This window comes from Sorex araneus, chromosome X, assembly GCF_027595985.1.
Source record: "Sorex araneus isolate mSorAra2 chromosome X, mSorAra2.pri, whole genome shotgun sequence".
Taxonomy (NCBI): Eukaryota; Metazoa; Chordata; class Mammalia; order Eulipotyphla; family Soricidae; genus Sorex; species Sorex araneus.
In genome coordinates this window covers 292,957,983-292,978,967 of record NC_073313.1, presented here as the reverse complement: position 1 = coordinate 292,978,967, position 20,985 = coordinate 292,957,983, and the positions used below count along the sequence as shown (strand labels likewise).

At 48.8% G+C, this 20,985-nt stretch overlaps 1 protein-coding gene across 1 annotated transcript in view; it reads left to right on the top strand.

Moving 5' to 3' along the window:
• SLC4A5 (solute carrier family 4 member 5) overlaps positions 1-20,985 on the top strand; it is a 97,620-nt gene that overhangs the window by 21,103 nt on the left and 55,532 nt on the right. Inside the window, exon 4 of the mRNA XM_055120930.1 lies at positions 2,973-3,102. Coding sequence (XP_054976905.1) covers positions 2,973-3,102 — 130 coding nt within the window. The remainder of the gene's footprint in view (positions 1-2,972; positions 3,103-20,985) is intronic.

The window sequence follows — 20,985 nt, the reverse complement described above, 5'->3', positions numbered from 1 at the left end:
TATGTAGCACTATCGCTCTGTCAACCCGTTGTTCATCGATTTGCTTGAGTGGGCACCAGTAATGACGTTCTCCGTTGTGAGACTTGTTACTGGTTTTGGCATATCGAATACATCACGGGTAGCTTGCCAGGCTCTGCCACGCGGGCGGGATACTCTCAGTAGCTTGCCAGTCTCTCCGAGAGGGACAGAGGAATTGAACCTGGGTTGGCCGCATGCAAGGCAAATGCCCTACCCGCTGTGCTATCACTCCATTTCATTTTTTATGTGAGCAGCAATTTCAAAAAGTGCCATTCAAACTTTAAATGGGTTAAAAAAAAAGTGCCATTCTGCAGAAGCTAATTTGAACCAATCTCTGAGCTGCCAGTCTGGACTCCCTACCTTAGTGGCAGGGCTCTAAAGTGGGAAGCCACTGCGGCAGGAGGAAGGAAGCGCGCACACAGCTGTCAAGACCACTCCTTCCAGAAGACTGAGGGGGGGTGGGTAAAGCAAGAGCAAGGTAGCTCGGAAGGCGGGCGGGATCAGGGCCGGGTGTTTCTGGAGTGAGAAGGCTGTTTATGGGCTGACCGAGAACAGGCAGAGAGAGGCTAAACTTTCCTTGCAAGGAAAGGAGAGTTGAAGAAGCACCAGCTGCAAGGGAGGGGTAGGTGGGACCTGAAGTCGGTTGTTTTGTTCAGAGACATGCGAAAGGGCTATATGGGAAGACGGAGGTGGAGTTCATGCCCAGAGGCCTTATTTTCGGGTGAAGTGGGGTAGGAGATGCAGAGAGGCTTGCGGAGAGGAGCAAGGCTGGGAATGGGTCACGGGTGGAAAGAAAGGGTGCTGGTTTGGGTCAGATGGCGGCAGCTCCTCTCAGGAGTGCTCAGGGCAGACACGCTCTGTCTGCACACTCGGCTGGTCAGCTGGTTTGCTCCAGGTGGAGTACTCGTGGGCCGGTGCTGGCGTTGGCGGTGAGGGGAGTGAGCGCCTGCTCCATTCTAGGCCCTGGGTCACCGCTGTACTTCCCTTCTCTGATTTATTTCCCCCAACAACTCTGTTCATTCACGCTAAATTCATTTGAGAGTAAGTGGCAATTCAGGTACATGTATTGTACCCCAGCTTCCTCTCCCCGCCCCAGGACATTACTACAGAGATGGAGACGGGGCTAAGGAACTCTTGTTTGGACAGTGACTATGTTGTGAAGCCAAGGACTAAGAGAGGGAAGTGTTCAAAGAAAGGATAGTTGAAATGACTGACCATTGGGCGTCCACGGAGAAATAAACAAGAGCCAAAGGGGATGATGAACAGAGGAGACAGAGAGGTTTGAGGAAAAGAACAATGTTTGATGAAACCCAGGAGATAGTCAATGGACACTCTGCAGAGTGATGGGGACCAGTAATGACCATCAATGGATCAGGGCAGGATGACGGGATCTGTGAGGAGAGAACTTGCTCTTGAAAACTTTCAATGAGGTGGTGGTAGTGGGGGTGGAGGTGACACTGGAGGGAGGGGACATGGCTCCAGACTCTGATGCTTGTTCATTGGTGCCTTTCCCCGCTGGATCTGACATCATGTCCTCTCCTGCATCACTCTGCACTGACCCACACATTCTCTCCTTGGGTCTTAGGTGTACCTGGAGAACTTTTCTTTCAGAAGTTTATTTCCATCTTTCAAGCCACAATTCAAATGTCCCCTCCTCAGCTGATATCTTCCTAGTCATGATATCTCACATATGATTTGATTATTTACTCCCCCCTTCAGGACTGGAGTGATAGCACAGAGGGTAGGGCGTTTGCCTTGCACTCAGCTGACCTGGATTTGATTCCTCCGTCCCTCTCGGAGAGCCCGGCAAGCTATCGAAAGTATCCCGCCTGCATGGCAGAGCCTGGCAAGCTGCCCGTGGCGTATTCGACATGCTAAAAATAGTATCAAGAAGTCTCACAATGGAGATGTTACTGGTGCCCGCTTGAGCAAATCGATCAACAACGGGACGACAGTGCTACAGTGCTACTCCCCCATGAGAACTTGTCACTATCTGACATGTACTTGGATTTACTTCTTTGTTTGTTTGTCTGTCTCTGTCCCTAGAACAGATTCTCAAGAGGTCAAGGGTAAGGACTTTGCTCACAGCTTTCTTTTCCAACACTAGAACAATATCTGGCATGTAGGAGGTGCGGATTAAATATTGATGAGAGAGAAAAAAGAAGGGAGGATCAAACGTAGGAGAATTGTGTTTGAGGGAGCTTACATATCCAGAGACTTGCAGCTGGAAGATGACATCCAGTGGATAGTTGGCAGCAGGCTAAGGGCCGGGAAACAGGTGTGACCTTGTGTGTGCTGAATGTGGGCCTGGGTGCACGTCATAGCAGACCTTTGTGTCCATGTAGCTGACTGCCCTGTCCAGGCCAGTGCCCGGACTTGAATGGTGTGGGGCATAAGGGCCAAGGGATACCTCTGAGTTTGTTACACTGACATTGGATCCTTATCTGTTTGTCTGTTCTTATTTGGGGGCCACCCTGTGGTGCTCAGGGCTTACTCTTGGCTTTGCTCTCAGGATCACTCTTGGTAGTGCTCAGGGACTATATGGGTCCCAGGGATCGAACTTGGGTCAGTTGCATGCAATACAAGTGCCCTACCCACTGCACTATCACTCTGGCCCTGGATCCATTTTCATTTTCCTACTTCACTTTTTCATTCTCTTCTATCCTTACTGCTGCTCTGGTTTTGGCCACTTTCTGTCCTTCCTTAAGGTCAGCTACAACATTATGTACATTGGCATCTATATTTGCATTGTGTACATGGACTGGACCCTTTCATCTCTTTTATCTCAAAGAACATCCCACCTGCCTCACCTTGCAGAGGCTGAGAGCTAGACTGACTTTTACTGAATTAGGAGCACTTGTGCCCTTCCGCTTGCTCCTGCTTCATTTTTCTGCCATTTCTCAGCCCTCCCTTTCCACAGCCACCCAGTGGACCCCACTGTCCTCTTTTTGCAGGGTCTCCAGCTGCTGAGCAGCTCCAGGACATCCTGGGGGAGGAAGATGAGGCTCCCAACCCCACCCTGTTCACAGAGATGGACACTCTGCAGCATGATGGAGACCAGATGGAATGGAAGGAGTCAGCCAGGTGAGCCAGAGCCCCGGAGGGAGGCGGAGGGGGCTTCCTCGGGGCCTGCCCAGGGCCCCAGGTGCTTTCCCAGGAGTTCTGCCAGGGCACTTTGCGGCTCCCAGGGACCCTCCCAGTTTCCTACCTTGGTGCTCAGAATTGCACTGGACCCTAAGAAGAAAGCAGAAATGTATGACTTTGTTATTAATCTCAAAAAATTTAAAAATCTTGGGCTGGAGAGATAGTACAGCGGGTAAGTTTCTGGCCTTGTACGCGGCCGACCTGGGTTTGATCCCCAGCATCCCATATGGTCCCCCGAGCACTGCCAGGAGTGATTCCTGAGTGAAGAGCCAGGATTAATTCCTGAGTATTGCCAGGTGTGGACCTTCATCTCCCCCTAAAAAATAATTAGAAAATTAAAATAAGCCCTTAAAGACCCAAGTGGGAAGGAAGATCTGATTCCCAAGCAATCAAAGAAGAGAGAATAATACAAAGGCAAATATTCTTAAAAATTTTTTTTAATGAATCATTGTGAGATACAATTATAGATTTACAAACTTTCGTGATTACGTTTTAGTCATACAATGATCAAGTACCCATCTGCAAATATTCTTTTGTGTTAAATGATTCAACTAAATGCTGTAGAAGGGAAAACATCCAGACAACTAGGGAAGATGGGATGGAGAAAGGAAAATGAGCATCACGAAAAGTCTAGATGGGGGCTGAAGTGATAGTACAGCAGGTAGGGCATTTGCCTTGCACGTGACTCACCTGAGTTTGATCCCTAGCATCCCATATAGTCCCTCACCACCACCAGGAGTAATTGAGTGCAGAGCCATGAGTAACCCCTGAGAATCACTGGGTGTGACTCAAAAAAGCAAAAACAAAACAAAAAAAAAAAAAGAGAGAGAGGGAAAGAAAAGTCTAGATGAAGTGGTCCAGTGAAACCCTACAGAAGAGGGACTTGGTAGAACTTGAGGGTGGCTGGCACAGAGGAACTTGCTGGGCATAGCGAGAGCTCTGTGGGAGAGAAGGGGCGCCAGAGGTTCTGGGGGAAGCTGTCTGGGTAGCCAGGGAGGGTCAGGATAAGGACAGGGCTGATCTGGCCTGTTGTCCGGGCAGAGCAACCTCTGAACTGGACCGTGCTGGCCAGCATTGTCACAGCTGGGCATCAGGAGCCCGTGGTGAGAGGCCCAGGCCCAGGAAGTTGAGAGCCTAAGAGACAGGCACACCAACCTGGCTCCACTCTTTTGTAGTAACTTCCTGCTCCTGGGAGGAGAAAATTTTCAATGTATTGAATGAGAATTTTATTTGCTTCTAATTTGCTTCTAATGAGTGAGACAAGATACTATGGAATAGACTTGTCAGCGTGGGTTGAGCTAGGAGGGTTCTACAAACCATTGTAATATCTACTTTTGTTCTTCCAAGAACCCATGTTGTCCCCCAGCTGGACCATCCCAGCTGAGGCTGTATGGACCACCCACTGTGCCCGGGCTAGGCTCTGCCTTGGGGTCACCATGGTCCCAGGGCCTGGCAGGAGCGTCCCCACTCCCAGCCTCAGTCACCTGGGGTCCCTCTGCCCAGTGAGGAGGGGAGGGAGGTCAGCAGGCCCAGCTCTCCCCTGGTCTCCCTGGGCTCCTGAAAGAAGCAGGAGGGTATTAGCAAATTGCTCAGCCTGGGGAAGGAGTGAATGAATCCCTTGCTCCTGACTGGGCCCCCAGCCTCCTGTAGGAAGTCTGGAGGCCCAGCCGCCTCCCATCAACTCTTTCAACCTATCCTTTCAGTGTGCTAAAGAATTTTCCCTGACTGAGGGCCTGAGCGATAGTACAGTGGGTAGTAGGGCACTTTCCTTGCACACGACTGACCTGGATTCTATTCCCAGCATCCCATACAGTCTGCTGAGCACTGCCAGAAGCAATTCCTGAGCGCAGAGTCAGGAGTAACTCCCGAGCACCGCTGGGTGTGGCCCGAAAACAAAACAAAGAATTCTCCTTGGCTGAAAACAATTTCAGTCAAGTTCTTCAGTGACCCTGGGGGGGGGGGGAGCCATCCTCCCACCTTATAGCTGAGGGGGCTGAGCTTTCTGGGGGCACACAGCTTGCCACGGGTCAGAGCGAGCAGGCAGCTGGGCCTGAGTCCGCCGAGGGCTTAGCTCTTTGTCGTGCTTCCCTCATTTTCTCAATGAGGTCGCTCCTCTCTGCTTTCTGCAATCTCCAGGGACATCTGTCCTGCTGTCTAGAGAACGGAAGTCTGGAGGCTGTTCCATCCATGGGGGCTTGGGGAGGGGGATCTGGGTGGGGAATCTGCAGAGCCCAGAGCATCTCCCTGGGGTTGGCCTGACGCGGGAGCCCATTCCAGAGGCCCAGTGTCCGATCTGGACTCGGACGGCCTCATTCCTCTGTCAGGGAGAGTGGCTCAGGGCAGGGAAGCGGAGCCGGGGTTCTCAGAGCCTCGAGGGGGAGGGTCTGTCGCCCACTCTAGGGAAGGCTTGCCTGGGGAACTGTGGGCAGTCACTCGGGGACACATCACCCGCAGAGATGCCTTGCTGAGCCAGGCCCGCGTGTGCCTTGCTGAGGCTGAGAAGGCCTCGGGGCATCAGCCACGGTGTCTGCAGTGACTGACACCCAATTTCCAGTGTCACTGCCACAGAAGCAGAGGCCGCCCCGTTGCAGACTCTGCCGTGCACATGACACTTGGTGGTGCTTTGAAAATGAAAATTTTGCATTTTGCCTCTTAGGCCATAGTCGACAGGGCGCAGGACTTACTCCTGGCTCTGTGTCCAGGGGTCACTCCTGGGAATCCAACTGGGGTGGGTGACTGCACTCTCTCTCCCCGCAAAGTAAAAAAAGCTGCATTTTACATCTGCTAAGTGTGCCTTTCCCTGTAAAGGAGCTTCCTGAAGCATCATGGAAGAGCCCCTGCAAAGAAAGGTCTTTTTTTCTTCTTTTTGGGTCACACCCGGCGATCACAGGGGTTACTCCTGGCTTTGCATTCAGGAATAACTCCTGGTCGTGCTGGGGGAACCATATGGGCTACTGGGAATCGAACCCGGGTCGGTTGTGTGCAAAGCAAATGCCTTCTGCACTGTACTATCACTCCAGCCCCCTCCTGCTAAGGCCTCAGGAGAACCGGAGCTCACCGAGAGTGAAGGGGTCGACCAGGCAGCAGCCCAAGGGAGCAGTGGAGTGGGCGGGGCGCTGAGGCCTCTGGGTCCCAAGGCCCCTCCCGACTCCGCCCCAGCCTCGCTCAGGCCCCGCCCAGTCCCTCCCTCTTTGCTGGGTTCTTCTCCCTAAGTGCGTTGCAAAGGGCATTATGCTTGGGGCTGGGCCTGTGCTCTGGAGCCCCTTACAGATGGGGAACTCTTCCCTCAACCTACAGCTCGTGGTCTCCACGCAGGAAGTCAGAGGTCTCGAAGCTTCCAGAATTTAAGAACCAGATATTTCTAGTGGGTTCCGGGTGTCCTGGAAGTAACAGGAGCATTATACACCATCTATTCCAGCACTGCTCCTGGAAGCACAAGGGTAGCCGAAAATGATAAAGAGCCTGATCCTCACTCATCGCAGCCCCAGACACTCAGGCCCTCGGGTGGGTGAGGGGCCGCGGGTCTACCTCACATCAAAGAGAAGGGGGTGGGGGCTTTAATAAAAGTATTTAATTTGCTGCAGGAGTGCTTTATTGAGTTAGGAGATTAACTGAGTGAAAAGCTCAAATCCGTAAGGAATTTTCCCTGGCAGTGCTTTGCCGGGGGTTATTAGCTTGGGGGACTTTTTGGGGCTCTTGGGGAAGGGAGCCACTTCTCAGCGGATTTAAGTGGCTTCTGAACTCGGCTGAGTTTCCCCCTGGGAGCAGAACGGGAACTGTGTGTGCTGGCGTCACTTCCAGTGAGATCGATGCTGGCAGGCCAGGCTGATAATCAGATCGATCTTTATGAACTCCGCCTGTGTGGGAGGGAAATGCAGCTGGCCAGCTGTGACGCTGACCTTGCCTGAAGGGAGGGCTGGATCAGGTGGGACGGGGCTGACCCCCTCGCTGTGAGGAACAGTTTATCCAGAATTCTTCCATCTTTCCAGCCCCAACGTGCAAGGGAGGGAGGGCAGGAGAATGACCTGGGCTGGAACTCGCCCCAGTGTGGAGGGCCCTTTGGGGTTACTCAGAGCCAGAGCTTAGAGCTTTCCATGAGCCCTGAAAGCAAATTCCAAACCCAAGCTGCCTCTGATCTCCACTCCGAGCAGACCAACAGTGCGGACTTGCCAGGAGGTTCTTGTGAGACGCAAAATGCTCTGGGAACATTCCTGCGATGGCCGGGCCAGGGGAAGAAGAAGTGGGTCAGCTTAGCGGGGTGCATATTCTGAAGTCCTGAATGATTCTCCCCCGTGGAGATACGATGCTTCCTCACTGCATCTGAAGGAGAAGAAAGCCAGAACTTTCTCAACACCAAAGTTCCTGCCACTTAATATCTGTGGGGCCGTTTGCCGTCTTCATCTGGGGCAGAACACGCGCCCAGCTGCCTGATCTCATCCCTCCTCTGGGATCACCCCTGCAGCGCCAGGTCTCCGCGCTGTCAATGGAGAGTAGTTGGCTGAGAGCATCTGGGGAGAAAGTCGGCCAGCCTCATTCAGTCATTCATTAATTCTTTCATTCATCTGGGGTTTGCGAAGTGGCTGCTCTCAGCTGGGTCCTATGGCAGTGCTGGGCTTTAGTCTCATGGAGAGCCTGTGAATAGCCGGTTCACAGCCTCGTTTCATGAGGGGATGCTATGGGGGTTCACCTGTAGGGTCTCTGAAGCAGATGGAGGGCTCGGGGGAGGTGTTCACTCTGAAACCTGAAGACTGGGGTACAGGTGGGCTTAGATAAGGGAGGACAAGCCGGGACCTGGGAAACAGAAGCAGGGGGCTCTGCGGGGGGCTGGCTGGTGGCGAGGGCAGCGGGCACCTTGCGCTGTGCAATAGAGCGTGAACTTGAGGCTTCAAATGACTACTGAAGGGTTTTAGAGGGTCCTCTAGGTGGGTCCAGAGGAGCAAGGGTGCGTGTGTGTGTGGGGGGGGGTGTCACTCACCCTGGCTTCAGTGTGGAGGAGAGGGAGAGATGGACAGATGAGGCGTTGGTTTGGGTGGGGGGAGATTATGAGCCCAAACAAGATGTTGGTAGCAGGCATAGTGAGAAGGGTCAATCCGAGTCTTCTTTCCCCCTATTATTATTTATATATATTTCCTTTGATATATTTATTTTTGGCATATCGAATACACCATGGATAGCTTGCCATGCGTGTGGGATACTCTTGGTACCTTGCTGGGCTCTCCAAGAGGGACGGAGGCTTTTGGGGCAGCCTCTAATCACCTTTACAGGTGTTCCCAGTCTGTCGAATATAAGCTTTTGGTCGTAACAACAATGGTCCTCATTCCCCTGACCCTGAAAGAGTCCCCAGTACAACATCAGGGTATACTAACATGCGACAGGGACAAATGGAGACGTTACTTGGTGCCTGCCCAAGTAAATTGATGAACAACTGGATGACAGTGATATAGTGATACATTTATTTATTTTAATTCACTAATTATTTACTTATTTTATTTTAAATTTAATTGATTTATTTAATTTTCATTTCTTTGTTTAATTGGACTAGAGTGATAGCACAGCGGGTAGGGCGTTTGCCTTGCACATGGTTGATCTGGGTTCAATTCCTCCGTCTCTCTCAGAGATCCCGGCAAGCTACCGAGAGTATCCTGCCCACATGGCAGAGCCTGGCAAGCTACCCGTGGTGTATTCCATACGCCAAAAATAGTAGTAAGTCTCACAATGGAGATGTTACTGGTGACTGCTCAAGCAAATTGATGAACAATGGTACAACAGTACTACAGTACTTACTTAATTGTCCCTGTCCCTGAGAGCGGCTGAACTGACAGAGAGGGAGAGGGGCAGACTGATCGAGTGGAGGTCAGGCCTCTTCCTGCCAGCCTCTGGTCACCTTCCTTCACCCACAGGGGTCATCCTGGCCAGCTCCCTCAGAGGCAAACCTGCCGTCACGCCACCTTACAGACACAGCCCCATGGTCAAAGTCAAAAATCTGCAGCGGGGGCCAGATCGATGGTCCAGTGGGCAGGGTGTTTGCCTTACCTGTGGCAGGCCTGAGTTTGACCCCCAGCACCCCATAGGGGCCCCTGAGTACAGAGCACCACTGGGTGTGGCCCCCTAGCCCCAAACAAAACAACAGCAACAGATCTGTGGTAACTTTTGGCCCCCTAAAAGCTAGAAACAGTCTGTCATATCTGGAAGCTTTTCCACTAACCCTGAGCCTACTCCTCGGTTTCTGCGGCTACATTATCGTCATTGGCATCATAATGTTGGTTTTGCACGAGTGGAGCACTTTCCACACACCCATGAGGCCCTGGGTTCCACCCCTGGCCTTGCCAACTGCAACCAAGAAATGAATGACAGTGGCTGACACTAACTGAGCACTTGGTGATGTGCTAAGCACTTTATTTGTATTAACTCATTTCATCCCCAAATCAATCCCAAGAGGAAGTCCTGGAACTGATCCTATTAAGCAGGTGGGACAGAGAGATTTTGGGGAAAAGGAATCTGCTCAAGATCATGCAGCTTGGAGAAGACGGGGTTTGAGGACAAGCCTTGCTCATCCGAGTGTCCTCCTGGCTTCACACAAACCGTCCTGGGTTGTAGCTACCTGCCTGGTTGAGCACCAGCTTACCTCTACCCCTAGGTCTGGGTTCGAAAAAGCAACACCACATTGCCTAGAAGTGCTTTCAAGTGCTGGGGCCACAGTACAGCAGAAAGGGCATTTACTTTGCACGCAGCTAACCCAGTTCCATCCCCTGTATCCCATTTCGAATGTATTTTAATTACTGTGTTGTAAGAACTTGATAAGTAACATATATGTTACACATATTATATTTTACATTACATATCACGGTATCACTGTCATCCCGTTGCTCATCGATTTGCTCAAGCGGGCACCAGTAATGTCTCCGTTGTGAGACTTCTTGTTACTGTTTTTGGCATATTGAATACGCCATGGGTAGCTTACTAAGCTCTGCATTGCAGGCAGGATACTCTCAGTAGCTTGCCGGGCTCTCCGAGAGGGACGGAGGAATTGAACCTGGGTCGGCCACATGCAAGGCAAACACCCTACCTGCTGTGCTCCAGACTGTAGAGTCACAAAATTCATGACAAACAGGTATTAGGAAGAAAACACAAATGCTGTCCTGATGTTTTGTAGCTGAAGCAGGGAAATCAAGTTTCAGATGGTGGGTGATGGGGCACGTCTGGGAGAGCTACAGAGCAGGGGGTCCCCCAGATAATCACCACAGCATAGGTGTGTACCCCACAATGCTTAGGGCAGAAACTTAACCTCACCCAAGACATAATCCTCACAAACACAATTCTCAAAACAAGCATTTAAAGATAGCAGAACCTTAACATCATAGGCTGCAATGTGCAGTTTATGTATTTCTTCTGGGCAGGGGTGGGGGGTTGGGGGCGGGCCGGGGGCAGGGCGCCCCAGCAGCCCTCAGGGGTTATTCCTAGCTCTCAAGAATCACTCCACTGGTGACCATATGGGATGTGGGAATGAAACCTGGGTCAGCTGCATGCAAGGCAAGCGCCTTATCTTCTGTACTGCTTCTCTGGCCCCATATTTCTTAATCTATGAAATTAAAATACTCCACATTTTATTTGGAGTAAACCAACTGCTGCAAACAAATTATTGATTTGCAAAATAAACATAGAAGAAAGGACCCTCCTTCTAATCTCAATGTTTACTTATGTTCTCAATTTCACTCTTCAAAAAATAAACTGGGGAGAAGTTTTGGCCATCCCTGGAGGTTCTCGGGGCATTCTGGGACTCAAACCAGATTGGCTGTGTGCAAGGCAAGTACTTTAACCCCTATGCCATCTCTCCCACCATTCTTCATTTTGTTTTTTTTTTTTAGTTTGGGAGCCCTACCCAGTGAAGCTCAGGGTTATTCCTGGCTCTGCAGTCAAATATTACTCTTGGCAGTGCTCAGGGGACCCTATAGGATGTCAGGGGTCAAACCTGGGTCAGCCACATGCAAGGCAATGTCCTACCTGCTGTACTCTCTCTCCAGCCCCACTTCTTTGGTTTCATTTTATTTTGGGGTCACACCCAGCAGTGCTTAGGGCTTACTTCAGGCTCTGCTCTCAGAGATCATTCCTGGGTGCCTCGGAAGGGAAACTTGGTCGGCTGCATGAAAACAAGCCCCTCACCCAGGGTACTGTCACGCTGGCCCCTTGAAACACTCTTGTGTTGCCTTAGCAATGGTTTACATAATTGTATCAGCTTCAATTTAGTTTCTCATTCATTCATCTAGTTAATTCATTATTTTGTCTTTTCAAAGACCCTTCTTCCTTTTCAAAAGTATTGAGGTTTGATTCTCAGGCTCCTGAATTCCGATGTCTGGGGTTCAACCCGGATGTTGGAATTTGTGAAACATTCCCAACTGGTCCAAGTCTAGCCGAGCTGGGATGTCTCGGGACGCTTGTAGCTCCTCAGGGCAGGAAGGCGCTACACTGTGGCTCTCCGTCTCAGTGTGGATCTCGGGTGCTCCCTGACTGTGCTCCTCTCCAGACTGAGGAGTCTGCCTCTTCGCACATCTCGAGTGGTTTGTTTGAGCCTCAGAAAGCCTGGGCTGCTGATTCTTCCTGAAAAAAAAGGAAAAGAAAAATAGGAGAAAGAAAGCCTGGGCTGTCCTTTGCTCCAAGGTCCGCCCTTGGTACTAAGGGAACAACAACTTCCTGTCACTGTGTCTGTGACTTGGTTACGAGGGTTTTGCTTTGGGCCTCTGGGCATGAGAGAGAACTGATTTCTGTGACATGAGACTCCTCAGGGTCTGGCCAGCTCTGTCCCTCTGGGAAAGGGGCACCTGCTATTGGCCTGGACAAAATCCCTGAGACTTCCGTTCCAGCCCAGACATTTTCCTTTCCACCTGACCAGCTTCTTCAACTCTGTAGCCTCACTCTTTGGAGCCAACGAAGGGACACAAAGGTCAATTTGCAAGGAGTAGCCAGGAATTACTTATTAACCATGTTCCAGGCTTCTGTGATTTTGAAGCCCGGCTTGGGTTAGAGGCTTTCTGACAAGCTTATTCCTTCATCCATTTGAAAAGGGGTTACTCATTTTATTCCTTCATTTAGGGAAGTTCAGTTTTTATACAAAAGTCATGTGCAGCAGAATAAGAACGCTTGTAGCCCCTCCCCAACCTCAATGGGTAATCCAGTGGCTAACCCTCATGGCTAGTGGGACAGGAAGAAAGTCCTGTCCTACTAGCCCTGCCACATACTGCATCCAGCTGAAAGAAGTCCCAGGAAGGATGTCATTGCACTGGAAAGATTTTAGATTGTGTCTCTGAAGAGGTGGCATCTTTCTTTGTTCTGCCCCCCGCCCCCACCTTCTTTTCTATTTTTTCTTTTTATTGTGGTAAAGTTTAGTTCACATGAAAGTTGCCATGTTGGCTGTGTTGAAGCCGGCCGTTCAGGGCATCCAGCTCTTTGTGGTGGCTTGCAGCCACTGCCATCCCAGAGCCCTTTGCACCTTATACAATGGAAACGCCAAACCCATTTAATCAACGACTGTATTCCTCCTCCCTCTGGTTCCCATTCTACTTTCTGTCACCAGCACTGGCTTATTCCGCTAATGCCTTCAAGGTTAATCTATGTTGAGCATTTATCAGAACAACAGTTTTTTTTTTTTGGGGGGGGGTTCGGGTGCAGGTCCAGGACTATTCAACATGTGACTTTGTGTTCTCTCAGCGAATTATACCCTGGTTCCAGGATTCTTCACCCCTCACTCCTTCCTCACTCCTATTAAGGAGCAGTTCCGTCAGCTCACCCAGCCAAGCTAACTTAGTTATTAGTGCTCACACCGGGTAATGTGGTATGCCTGGGTCTAGTGACGCTGGGTTCCTGGTGGTGCTCAGCGGTCCATGTGGTGCTATGGATCAAACCTGGGACCAGCTGCATGTAATGCATGAACTCCAGCCTTTTTCTTGGGCTGGAGTGATGCTCAGGGCTCACTCCTGACTCTGTGCTCAGTGATCATTCCTGGCAGGCTTGGGGGACCATATGGGGTACTGGGGATAGAACCCAGGTTGGCTGTGTGCAAGGCAATTGCGCTACCCACTGCACTATCTCTTGGGCCCCAGAACTCCAGCCTTTTAAAATTTTAATTTATTATTTTTTATTAATGAGTCACCGTGAGGGTACAGTTACAGATTTACATATTTTCGTGCTTGTGTTTCAGTCTTACAATGCTCCAGTACCCATCCCTCCACCAGTGCCCATTCTCCACTTCCGATGATTCCAGTATCCTTCCCACTCCCATCCCATCCCCCCCCCCAACCCTGCCTCTGTGGCAGGGAGGCATTCCCTTTTGTTCTCTCTTTCCTTTTGGGTGTTGTGGTTTGCAATAGAGGTATTGGCACTTCAGCCTTTTGAACTATCGCCCTTGCACCAGCATTTCCTTCCCCTCACAGCTTGGGAATATTCCATTGTATTGCAGCACATCTTACTTTTCATTCACTCACAGGTTGACATGAGATGCTGCAGGTTTTAGATACTGGGAAGAACACTGCTTTGAATGTGCCCGTGCTAATAGATCTTCAAGTCCTGTTTGCAATTATCCTGGCTAAAGGCATATTTCTTTTTCCTTTTTTTTTTTGGCTTTTTGGGTCACACCCAGCAATGCACAGGGGTTACTTCTGGCTCATGCACTCAGGAATTACTCCTGGTGGTGCTCAAGGGACCATATGGGATGCTGGGAATTGAACCCGGGTCGGCTGCGTGCAAGGCAAATGCCCTACCCACTGTGCTATCGCTCCAGCTCCTAAAGGCATATTTCTTAACACAACCACAACATCACTGTCAAGTCTAAAACAATGACATAATTCCCTTTCTTTCTTTTCTTTTTAAAATGTATTTCTTTTTTTAATTAGTGAGTCACCGTGAGGGTATAGTTACAGATTTACACATTTTCATGCTGTGTTTCCTTCATACAATGTTCAAGAACCATCCCTCCACAGTGTCCATTCTCCACCACCAATGAACCCAGTGTCCCTCCCACCCTCCAATCCCGTCCCCCACCTACCCTGCCTCTGTGGCAGGGTATTCCATTCTCTTCTCTCTCTCCTTTTGGGTGATGTGGTTTGCGATAGGGGTATTGAGTGGCCATCGTGTTAAGTCTCTAGTCTACTTTCAGCACGCATCTCCCTTCCCGCACGGGATCTCCAATCACATTTTACTTGTTGTTCCCTTCTCTATCTGGGTTGCCTTTCCCCCAAGCATGTGAGGTCAGCTTCCAAGCCAACCTCCTTGTATTATATACTGCTATTCTTGGGTGTTAGTCTCCTACTCTTTTATTTTATATTCCACAGATGAGTGCAATCTTTCTATGTCTGTCCCTCTCTTTCTGACTCATTTCACTTAGCATGATACTTTCCATGTCGATCCACTTATATGCAAAGTTCATGACTTCATCTTTTCTAACAGCTGCATAGTATTCCATTGTATAGATGTACCAAAGTTTCTTTAACCAGTCATCTGTTCTCGGGCACTTGGGTTTTTTCCAGATTCTGGCTATTGTAAGCAGTGCTGTGGTGAACATGTAAGTGCAGATGTCATTTTGACTATACTTTTTTGCTTCTCCGGGATATATTCCCAGAAGTGGTATCGTTGGATCAAATGGTAATTCTCTTTATTTCATTGGATTATCCAGGCAGTGTTCACATTTACACTGTCTTGGCATGTTTTGTTTTGTTTTTTTTTTCTAGATTGAGCTACACATCATATTTGTAGATCTCTAAATTATTTTTGGTTTGTTTTTGGGTCACACCTGGCAATGCTCAGGGCAGGGCTTACTCCTGGCTCTGCACTCAGGAATTACTCCTTGTGGGGTCCGGAGGACCATATGGGATGCTGGGGAGTGAACCCAGATCTTCTGCATGCCAGGCAAGTGCCCCACCTGCTGTACTATCACTCAGACCCTCTAAATAAATTTTTTAATTTCTGGGTTGCCCCTCCCTTATTTTCCCCTCACAGTTGTCTTGCCAGAGGAACACCATAATTCTTCCATATGGTCCCGTGTTCTGGCTGCTGCCCAGCGTGTTCCTGGGTGAGGTTCTCCAGGTTTCTCTGCCCCTGTGCTTCCTGGGACATAAACGTTGGGTCTTTATCTGATTTCGGTTTGACTTTTCACAGCTGCTCCTACCTGAGGGCAAGTTCAGTCCAGATAATCTGTGTGCATCTATGAATTTACTGGACTCTGATGGTCTTTGCTTAGGCCATTCTGATCATTTAAAAACACACTCAAACACTGATGTTGTCAAGTCCACAAGCACCGATGGTTCTTGTTTTGTTTTTGTCCTACCATGACCTCATAATTAGACATTACCAAAGTGATGAATGAGGCTTGGCTATCCCCTGCAGGAGGGGGCAACAATGAGTGCTGTTCTGGGCAGGGGATTACTAGAGGACTAGAGGAGAGGAAAGCGTGGCCTCTGCCCGTACGAAATGCACTGCCTGTTTGGAGGCGCAGGTGTTCACTCAGCAGCCAGGTATCAGGACTGACACAATTGGAGGCTAACTGCTAGGCCAGTGAGTCCTCACCTCAGAACCTTTTTGGAGAACAGTCTGAGTGGTCTCCACCTGCCTGGATATTCTGATATAAATTGATGTAGGATACAACCTAGACAATAAGAGCTTAAATGCACGCACACACGCACACACCACACACACACACACACACACACACACACACACACACACACCATGCACCATTAAAAATGTTTTTGGCTACCCTGCGATGCTCAGGCCTTACTCCTGGCTCTTCACTCACACCTGGTGGGTCTCCAGGGACCATATGGGAAGCTGTGGATGAAACCCAGACTGGCCACATGCAAGACAAGCAGCCTCCCCACTGTATATCTCTCCATCCCCTAAAAAGTATATTTCTGGGAGCAACTGGGTTTAAGTCATCGTGCCAGGATATTGGTTCTTAAAGTGGGGTTCCAGGGTCAGGGCCTCAGTTGTGTCTTGGGAATGTGCTAGAAACACCCCAGTTCTTTGGCCCTCCATTATTTCTTTAAAAAAAAAATTTTTTTATTCTTTAACTAGTGAGTCACCATGATCTATTATTTCTTATTGCCTAAGATACACACACACACACACACACACACAAACAAACAAAATAAAAACTAGTGTGTGGTGGTGGGTGGGGGAGAGCAGAGGCGTAATTTATGTTTACCAAAGATTTACAGAACCTTCCCCCGTGTTTAAGTCTGAGAACCACGCTGCCAGGGCATTCGCTGTGGAGGAAATAAGCAGAATAACTAGGTGAGGCTTGGTAGAGGAAGGACCAAACGTGATGGCCTCTCTGTATCTGTATTGCAAACCATAATGCCCCAAAGTAGAGACAGAGTAAGACAGAAATTGTCCACCATAGAGGCAGGGAGAGGTGAGATGGGGGAGGGATACTGGGGACTTGTTGCTGGTGGAAAATGGTGGAGGGATGGGTGTTCAATCATTGTATGACTGAAACTCAAACATGAAAGCTTTATAAATGTAGCTCACAGTGATTCAATTAAAGAAAGAAAGAAAGAAAGGAAGGAAGAAAGAAAAAAAGAAAGAAAGGAAGGAAAAAAGAAACAAAGAAAGAAAAGGAAGAAAGAAAGAAAGAAAGAAAGAAAGAAAGAAAGAAAGAAAGAAAGAAAAAAGAAAGAAAGGAAGGAAAAAAGAAAGAAACAAAGAAAGAAAAGGAAGAAAGGAAGGAAGGAAGGAAGGAAGAAAGAAAGGAAGGAAAAAAGAAAGAAAGAAAGAAAAGGAAGAAAGAAAAGGAAGAAAGAAAAAAGAAAGGAAGGAGGAAGAAAGAAGAACGAAAGAAAGAAAGAAAGAAAGAAAGAAAGAAAGAAAGAAAGAAAGGAAGGAAGGAAGGAAGAAAGGAAGAAATAAAGAAAGAAAAATTTTCCTATGGGGCCAGAGTGATAGTAGAGTGTATAAGGCTTGCATGTGGCTGGCCACAGTTCAATCCCTGGCACCCCATATGGTGCCCCAAGAGCCAGCAGTAATCCTTGAGCCATATGTGGCCCAAGAATCTCTCTGTAAAATTCTGCTTGGTAGCCCAGGCCGGAGCCCAGCTGCAGACCCTGGGTCCTGCGGCCTCCAGGTGCCACTGCAGCCAGCCTGAGCTCCACTTCTGGTTGGAGCCACTTGAAACACAGAATTTTGTGGCTTGACTCAGGCTGGCCGTTTCAACATTCCAATTTCCCCTCACAGGGGCAAGGGCCCTGGAGAGGTTTCCCCAGTGACATTCATGTATATTCTAATTTTCATTTTTGATATAAAGTTTTCAGGGGATGTTGGTAGCTGGTGGTCTCTAGTTCCTTGCCCTGAACCTAGAAACAGGTTACGTTGTTTTCCTGCAGTTGGCCCTTGTCTGATGGTGTTTGGAGTGGAGAGAACGGTCGGTGCTATCTGGAGTGAATAGATTTAAGGGCAGGCTTGTCTCACGACTCCTGCCAGTGGCACTATGTCTGTCCAGACTGGAGCCAAAGGCTCAAATGTTACGGACCAGAGCTCCCTGAGAATAAGCACGAGGTCTGTACGAGGTCGAGGAGGGAGTCTACCCCTTGGCCTTCCTCGATATACTGGGGTACACTGCACTTTGGGTGGGTAGAAGAAGGCTGGAGAGTAGCAAAGGGGTTTCAGTGTCAAAGTGAAGTTATCATTATTATCTTATGTATTTTATTTTAATTTTTGGCTTTGGGCCCCACCTAGGAGTGCTCAGTGCTTTACTCCTGGCTCTGTGCTCAGCAATCACTCCTGGTGCGGCTGAGGACCATATGGGGTGCTGGAATGGAACCAGAGTCAGCCATGTGCACGCCAAGAGCCTTACCTGCTGCAATCTCTCTCTGCTTCCTTTTGTTTTGTGTATTTTGAAGGACTGGTTTACTGAATAGGAGAAAGATTCCCAGGGAAAGAGAGGACCCCTCTCAAGCTAAAACATTTGGACTTCTCCTTTCATCTTTTTTCTTGAAAACCCTACCTACGTTGACCTAATTTTCAGGGAAACTTTGTTATTGGTTACGTCCAGACACATCTAGACCATAACTTCAGTGATATTTTCCCAAGCAGATCTCCCCATTGAAGTCTATTCTACAGCTGGTGAGTCTTCATGGCAAGTGATTGGTCTCTGCGCATCTCCCATATTTAGTCTCATCTTCTAAGCCTTTGTAAATCAAACTTTTCATCCTGTGTACTTTCAAGTTTCCAAGTCTCTGCCACATGCCTGGCCAGTTGCACTGAATCGGGCATCACACCGTGATAATGATAGCCCTCCCGTTGCATAAAGAGGAAATCTGACAAGATGTTCAACCTCACGGCAATAAAAATGAAAATATGATATAAATTTGAATCATCACATAAATAATAATGAACAAACGAAGAAAGGCCTGGAAAGCCAGGACGGGGGACAAGGTACTTGCCTTGCATGTGGTTGATCTCGGTTAGAGCTTTGGCACCAGACAGTTCCTGCAGGCATTGCCAAAGTGCAGCCCTGGATTCTCCTGAGCACTGCTGGGGTGACCCAGGCAATCCTGGCACCATAAGACTCAAGCAGCAGCACAGCCTCAGGCCCTTGCCCTGAGCTGCCAGCCTGATTGACCGGGTGCTGCTGGGAAGGGTCCCAGGCCTCCGCAGCACTAGGGAGCCCCCCAGCAAGCTGTGTGAATAGGAATCTTACTCCGTGCTAGTCCTAAATAAGTTATTGAGAGGCCAGCAAGATAGTTCAGTGGGGTAAGGCACTTGCCTTACACACATTCGACACTGTCTAATCCCTGACATTCCATAGGTTCCCCCAAGCCAGGAGTGATTCCTGAGTGTAGAGAGCCAGGAAACACCCCTGAGCACCGGGGGGTGTGGCCCAAAAGCCAAAAAACAAATCGAGCGAATCACAAAGCGTTCAAATGAGCCTTATGCATAATAAAATTTATAGAGAAATAATGTAGACAATTCTTATCATTTTGTTATTATCACTTTTACATATTTAAAATTTTTTTAAATTTAAAAGTGAGGGGCTGGTGTGATAGCACAGCAGATAGGGCATTTGCCTTGCATGCAGCTGACCCGGGTTCGATTCCCAACATCCCATATGGTCCCCTGAGCACCGCCAGGGGCAATTCTTGAGTGCAAAGCCAGGAGTAACCCCTGTGTATTGTTGGGTGTGACCCAAAAAGCAAAAAAAAAATTAAAATTGAATGATAGTGAGAACAAAATTACAAAGTTGTTCATGATTTGGTTTCAGTCATACAATGTTCCGACCCCCTCCCTGAGTATACATATTGCACTACCAATGTTCCCAGTTTCCCTCCTGCCACCCCCAGTCTCTAGGGCAAGGACTTTTCTTCTCTCTCTCTCTCTCTCTCTCTCTCTCTCTCTCTTTCTCTCTCTCATCATTTTTGGTAGCTTTATACAATGAAATACCAAAGAGCCTTTAAGATGGTATGGATACTGATAATTCTTTATAAATATGAAGGGCTGCCCATTCAATATTGTGCCCATTGGGTGCCCTTAATGTAAAATTGTATATGTGCCTGTGACTGTGTATGTGCCTATGACTATGCCTGTGACTGTGTGTGCTTGTGACTGTGCCTGTACTCTGTGTGTGCATCTGTGACTGTGCGTGCCTGTGACTTTGTGTGTGTGCCTCTGTATGCCCATGACTGTATGTGTCCCTGTGGCTGTGTGTGTGCCTGTGACTCTGTGTGTGTGTGCCTGTGACTGTGTGTGCCTATGACTCTGTGTGTGTATGCCTGTGACTGTGTGTGTGCCTGGGACTGTGTGTGTGCCTGTGACTGTGTGTGCCTGTGACTGTGTGTGCTTGTGACTGTATGTGTGTATGCCCGTGACTGTGTGTGTGTGCCTGAGACTGTGTGTGTGCCTGTGACTGTGTGTGCTTGTGACTGTGTGTGTGTCTGTCACTGTGGAGTGTGTGCCCACCTTAGTGTGCCCTTGTGCTTTCATGCACAAATGGCTGCAGTGGTGGTCCACAGAACACCCCCTACTTTGTCTTCTCGTTGGGAGAGCTTTGGATTTCTCTACTTTCTCATTATTTTTAAAAAGTCCCAAAAGCAATATTTTGCATTAATAGTCAATATGAACAGAGTTGAATTATGTGCCAGGCATTTCTCCGAGAACTACACACTCTGTCCTGAAGACCAAGGTGAGGAAAGACAAGTAACTTGCTTGAGGTTCCCAGCTAAAAGGAAGCAGTGGCGCTGGGATCGAGGACGCAGTCCTTTTGCACACGGGCAGCTCTTGTTACCACCATTAACCCCAGCAGAGGAAAACATCTTGAATTCTCCTGCTTACAGTCCCCTCGTCTCCTCAAAAGTAACCACTGTCGAACACTTCACAGGATTCCTCCAAAATTTCTGCTAGGCATTTTCAGAAACCCATGTGTGTCCTTTTTTTCATGTGGTGGTGGTGGTGTGTGTGTGGTTGGGGGTGGAGGGGAGGGTGAAGTGGGCACCCATTGGTGCTCAGGGGTTACTCCTGGCTCTGTGCTCAGGAATCATTCCTGGTGGTGCTCAGGGCATCATAAAAGGTGCCAGGGATTGAACCTAGGTCAGCATGTGTAAGGCCAGTGCCCTACCTGCTATACTACCTCTCCAGCCCAATATCAATCTTTTAATGCTTAATTTCAAATATTTTTCCAATATGTTGCATTCCAGTGAAATTTATAAATGTCTTATTTTTATAACATAGAAATTTTACTTTATTTTCATCTAACAAAAAATCTTTTTCCCTTTTGGTCTTACATATTGGGTTTTGTTGTTGTTTTGTGTTTAGTAGCAGTGCTTGGAGGTGACCCTTGGCTCTGTG